We start from the raw sequence: 6226 nt of genomic DNA on the forward strand, positions 1-6226 counted from the left end.
AGCAACAGCAATCCCAACTAAGACAGACAGGAAGGTATTGCCAACGGGTAGCTTTTGAAGGACTCTGATTTACGGTTGAGCAAGGTCCTTTTGGTTTGCAGTGGTAATTCCTATTTTGTCGGTCTTAGGCTTGCCTCTGGGTCTCTTCAGTTTAACAGCGGCAAAGGATGTGTACACACTGTTCTCACTTCGTGCAGTTTATTGCCAAGTTCCTCTTCTGCTCGGGGCTATACCTTTTAGAACAGTCTCTGTGCTGTCAAAAAGGGCAGTGACAGAGCCTTAGGATGTCTGTCTCAATGTTTATTCGAGTGCAGTCAGCCTCAGTTTCTGCCGCATGCTCTGAGTTAAGGAGCAAGTATGCCCCCTGCTGGCTTCTGTGTAGAAAACCTAAGCCATCGAAGTCACTGAATTCAGAAAATCTTGTCTTTGCCTAAGCTGTGGTGCATCTAGACGGGGGGGGGGGGGGGGGGGGGGGGGGGGGGGGGGGGGGGGGGGGGGGGGGGGGGGTTCAGGGGGGGGGACGGGACGGGACGACACGGGGGACGGGGACGGACGGACAGGGACACGGCGGGGGGGGGGTGACGACGACGGGGGAATACATGCAGTAAACATTGAACCCCTACTCAGATGTAGCCAATGGACAGGACATTCTCACAGTTGTGTGGAGAGCTGGGACTGACTCTGACATGAACTCTGGTGCCCCATATTTGACCACTTCCTCTTGGTGGGGAGGCCTGGTGGCACCCAGAGAAAGAATAAGCAGGCTACCAAGATATATCCTATACGTTTTATTTAGCTATTGTAGCCACTGAGGTTCTCCCTAATATGCAGTTAGGGACTCATTCTGAGCATACTGCAGGATTGGTCTTCAGGGGCTCCTTCCTCTTCTGTGGGATAACACAGTTGTTCTGGAGAGGATTTTGCAGTGGGGAACTCTAGGCCTAGTGTTGAGATGGGGGGGGGTGCTCTCAGGAGGAAACTTCCGCCCTGCTCAGTGCTGGGTTGGACGACAGCTCTTAGGGAGATGACTTTGTAGCTGACCTGAATCACAGATTTGCTTGCTTGTTGCCATTGCATCACCTTGTCTGTTCTGATCAGTACAGTAACACACACACACACACACACACACACACACACACACACAAGAAAGAGCCATCAGCATCTCATGAAGCACAGTCAATAAAGCATGGGTCCTATTCAGAAAATGTGGTACTTTCAGATGCGGCCACATTAAATTCCTCTGGTAATGATTAGTCAAGCTTCTTAAAAAATTAAATAAATGGCTATTAGTTTGTAATTAGCTGGATGTTAGACTTGTATCATTGGGAGTGATCTCGAAATTTCATTTTGTGCTCATACAGTTCACACAGACACGTGCCTGAACCACTCAGTACAGGAGAGTGGTCTAAGCCAGCGGTTTCCAGGCTTATGATCATCAGACACACCCGGAGAACCTTTAGACCAGGCCCCCAGGTTGCGCTCTGCAGTTTTGGCTGTAAATTGTCCTCATCAGCTTTGATTGCCAACTTGACACAGCAGCCTGGAGACGTCCGAGATGGCTTCGCTCCATCTTGTCACAGGATTGCCGGGGTTTTCGATGGCCCCGGTGGGCCGGCAGCTCCCACGTGCGCAGCTGGCCCTGAGATCATTGGATCCCATTGCTACTATTCATCGTGGACGCTTCCCACTTTAGCCAGTGTCTTGGCTGCTCTGGCAGAGTGATGAAACCCTGATTCCCGAGAGTCTTAATTCCATCTTATTGTCTCCTCGGTGGGCCATTGTGGCTGTATTTTATCCATTTACCGTTAAAGTTGGGATGAAAGCACCAGACATCTAGTTATAAACTCACTCCCCCGTTGTCCCAACTCTGTCGCAAAAACCATCCCTTCACATGGTGAGTGTCTGTTGCTCCTGGCAACACGGTGAATCTTTTCTTTGATGGTTGGGATGGGAGAGCAGGGTACCAGGGAGCAGCCATCTTGTCCAGGGCCAGGAAAACTCTTGGGTAAGCATCATCCTGTTTTAGTGTGATACCTGAAGTCTAGCGGGGCAGGTGTGGGGAGCCAAGGGCTCCCCGTGTGTCTCTGAGAATGATGCTGAGTGAGGTTGTGCCTGATTTCATCTTTTAATTCTCGACCGGCCAAGCGTTTTACTCGTGGAGGACTTTCCGCCCCTGTGGTCCTTGGCTCCAGGGCACCTGGATACTCAGCTTACATAGGTGACCTCGCTGCTGCTCTTCGCCTTACATGGCGTGGCACGTGATTTGATTAGTGGATCCCACTGTACTTGGTGTTTTCTTCTTTAGTTGCTCAAAGGCTCCTTGGGCCAACATGGTGCTGCATGTGGTTTCATGGAGGTGAGTCAGATGTTTCCTGGAGGGGTGGGGCTGGAGAGGATGGTACCTTGGATATAATTTTAAAGTTAAACTTAATATTTACATCCTGCGTCCCTTGTCTAATCTTAGTTTTGACCCTGACTTTGAACCCACGGCTGATGATGCTAGCGAAAGCACTCTTGGTAGGAGCAACAAGTATTCTATCAAGAGTGTGTGTCTACAAAACGAGTCCAGGACAGCCAAGGCTACATGAGAAACCTTGACTTGAAACCCCCCCCAAAAAACCCAAAAAAACCAAAAACAAAAAACAAAAACAAACAAACAACAAACCAAACAAAAAACAAGAACAAAACAAACAAACAAACAAACAAACAAAAAACCAAAAACAATTACAACAAAAAGAGTGTATGTCAATTTTGTTCAGGATGAATTGAGGCCATTTCCTGTATCTGGGGTTCCAGCTGTTGGCAGGGTTACGGGCATCCTTGAGGGATGGGGACCTCGATGCTGGTCTTCACTGTTCACAGGTTATGTGATGATTAGTTAGCTTTGAATTAACACAACGAAGTGCCGTGGAGACTGTTAACTTTATAAAGAACAGCTGAATGGCTTTGGAGGCTGAAGAGCGTGATCAGCTCAAGTTGTTTGTTTGGCATCTAAGTGAAGCGTAGGAGCAAAACACTTACCAAAGCGCGCGCGCACACACACACACACACACACACACACACACACACGAGAGAGAGAGAGAGAGAGAGAGAGAGAGAGAGAGAGAGAGAGAGAGACAGAGACACAGAGAGAGACAGAGAGAGAGACAGAGAGACAGAGAGAGAGACAGAGAGAGAGCGCAATTGTTTTCAAGATCATATCTTTAATAACAACCAACACTGTCATACTAGCCTTTACCTCTCAACAGTCCACTCACCTCCCAGGTCCCTGAGACCAAGCTCTTAGGATATGGCCTTTTTGGAGACATTAGGGACACATTCAGACACAGAGGAGCAGTCTGATAGCCAGATAAAAGTTGGTCTGTGCAGAACTTTAGTCTCTGCCATCATGGTCGTTTCTGCCTGGTCTCACACGCACAAGCTGGCAGTCTTGGAGTGAATCCTAGTCATTTGTTTCAAGGCTTCTTTAATTTGCAGTGTGCGCCCTCTAGTGGACACTGGCGTGTAGTACAAATGAGTAGAGCAGACGTTTGTAGTTGGACAAACATCTTAACAATTTAATTAAGTTAATTATTTAATTTTTACATTTCTGTGTGGTGTATGTGTATGTTTATGTGAATTTATGCACACGGCATGTGGGTGTGGATGTGTATCTGTGTGTAGAGGCCTAGTAGACCCTGGGTGTCTTCCTCCATTGATCGCTCTTCATCTTAATTTTCTGAGACAGGGTCTCTTAGACCTGGAGCTCATCAGTCTGTCTAAGCTGTCTGGCCAGTGGGCTTTAGGAATCTGTCCATCAGCACCTCCCCGGTGCTGGGTGGAGTTACAGCTGTGTGTCATTGAGCCAGGATTTTGTTTAGTGTGTGCGGCAAACACTTTGCCAGCTGAGTCACTCCCTCAGCCCATAATCTAATTTTAGAACATTTTCTATTAAATTTGAAAGAAACCACGTACAACGGCCAGCTTTGACTGTCAACTTGATACATCCCAAAATCACCTGGGAAGACATCAAAGATAAGATGTCAACATTGGGTTGGCCTGTGGGTGTGTCTGTTGGAAAGTGTCTTTTATTAATTTAATTGACCTAGCCCAGTGTGGGCAGTATTTCCGAAGTAAGTGTCCCTGACTGTGTATGAGGGGAGCAATTCAGCTGAGCACGAGGAGAAAGCTGAGCAGGCAAGTGGGTGGGCTGTCAAACACGCAGACTGGCCAGTGGGTGGGCGAGCGGGTGGGCATGGATTCATTTTCTTTCTGTGGATGTAGTGTGACCAGCTGTCTCAAGGTCTCGCTGCTGCGAGTGACCTGCGGTGATGGCCTATAACCTAGAATTCTGAGTTTATCAGACCCTTTCTCTCCTAAGTTGGTTTTTGGCAGAATATTTTATGTCACCAACAAAAATGAAACCAGGACACCATGTGTTCTTTTCTTTTCTTTTTTAACATTGAGTCTCTGTCAAAATGTATTTTCTCATTTTAGGGTACAGTATTGAAGGACAAGAAGGTACAAGAAAATTTACAAGGGAAAAATAAACTTGACAAAAGTCTTTCAATTAAAGTAGTGTAACATTCAAACAACTTAAAATGTAACAAAAGAAACAAGATTACAAACAAAAATGTTTATGGATTTTCCAAACATAAATGAATGAAATAGTGTTTGGGCAACAGAGCTCATGCTGGTGGCTAGCAGGAAGTAACAGACTATAATATACTTGGAAAAAAAAATAACAGGCCAAGTGATGGATGGTGGTAATTTAATCATCACTGACATTTTTTTTAACTTCCAAAATAAAACCTTGGTTAATCTGTTCACACCTTGTATTTTTCACACCTTTATTTCGGAGACTGAGGACCATATACAACAAATGAATTTATTTTCTCCATAGGGATAACATATTCTACCTCTCTGCCAACGTTCCTTGAAAACGTTCCATGTCAAAACAACTCGACAGCAGACATAAACAATTAAATAAATATGCAATGATCGTTTTTTTTTTAATTTTTAAAATTAAAAAAAATTTTTTTTTACAGTCCTATGTGTGTTATTTCCTGCTGTTAGCCTTCGGGTCGCAGTGCACAGAATCCAAACAGAAACAGCTGGGGTGACTTTCAGTGTAATGTTGGACCCCTCACTTTCCTTATAATCCCACGATAACTGGTACATTCATGCCATAGGCCCCATCATGCGTTAATCACCGAGTGGCAGGAGTTAAGAAAACTCTTCCCGTTACAATGTCCATTGCTGGCAACGAACATCCCCAGACCACAGAGGAAGTCACTGCTACTGCACAGTACACAAGGGCCTGGAACTTTAATGGAATTATATTTGACATTTCCTGACCCATGCATTAATTAACCCTGTATGACTAATGTCAGTTGCCTGGACTGAACCAGCCATCAACATGTGCTCAGAATGCACGCCAGGGAAAACGCAGCAAAAGGAAGTAGTCCGCATTGCCTATAGGTCACTTCCTGCCAAAGGTTAAAGTTCAAAGGCTGAATGGTCAAAGTGCTCACTTTCTTAATAGGACCTACATCCTCTGCTGCGAGGATGAGAACAGTTGCATCAACAAGTAGTATCATAACACCACCATTTTGTTTTCTTTGGATTCTTGTTACATGTTCGCACATAAAAGGAGTTATCTGGTTGTCATCCCTTTTCCTTGCAGCTAGGAAGTATACGATAGATGCTACGATAGACTGACCAGACCGAGAGCGCTGGGGACCAGTCTCCTGTTAGAATGGATAAACAGATATGACCACTGCTGTACGCATGAAGATGAACGGGGAACATTTCAACAGTAAACATGACTTGAGGAGAGCCAAAAGGGTCTAGGCTCCTAATATTAAGCAGAAGTTGAAATTTTTCCCCTTCATATAAGGTCCCTGGTGCACCCTCCATGTCTATGTGCCACTGTGGAACTGAATTTTGAATGCTCTTTTCATTTAAAGTCATTCCAGAAGGCGAGTCATTTTGCAAAGCAAAGTGTTCTTTTTGTGGTCGTTTCTGCACCAACCCCATGATCAAACCATCCTCCCATGGCCAGTGAGGCCTAAGACCCATGTGCCCCCCTGTTTTTAGAAAGAAGCCGAGAAGTTCATTTGACACTGACACAGACCACAAGACTACAGCAGGTTATAAGAAAGGAAAGACTGACAGCTGATTGGAAGGGAGGAAGTAATTTACGTTTTTAATGAAGAAAAAGAAAAAAGCCTCATTGTTACAAATG

At 45.5% G+C, this 6226-nt stretch overlaps 1 protein-coding gene across 1 annotated transcript; it reads right to left on the reverse strand.

Moving 5' to 3' along the window:
- Positions 1 to 5646: 5646 nt before the first annotated feature.
- Positions 5647 to 6018, reverse strand: LOC127191473 (ubiquitin-conjugating enzyme E2 W-like). Its single transcript, XM_051148584.1, has one exon. It carries the CDS (start codon positions 6016 to 6018, stop codon positions 5647 to 5649), a length of 372 nt encoding a protein of 123 aa, XP_051004541.1.
- Between the last annotated feature and the right edge of the window lie 208 nt (positions 6019 to 6226).

This window comes from Acomys russatus, chromosome 7, assembly GCF_903995435.1.
Source record: "Acomys russatus chromosome 7, mAcoRus1.1, whole genome shotgun sequence".
Lineage (NCBI taxonomy): Eukaryota > Metazoa > Chordata > Mammalia > Rodentia > Muridae > Acomys > Acomys russatus.

What these genes read in the sequence shown, in the direction of transcription:
- LOC127191473 (XM_051148584.1), bottom strand. Translation starts at nt 6,018, where the DNA reads ATGGGGTTGGTGCAGAAACGACCACAAAAAGAACACTTTGCTTTGCAA.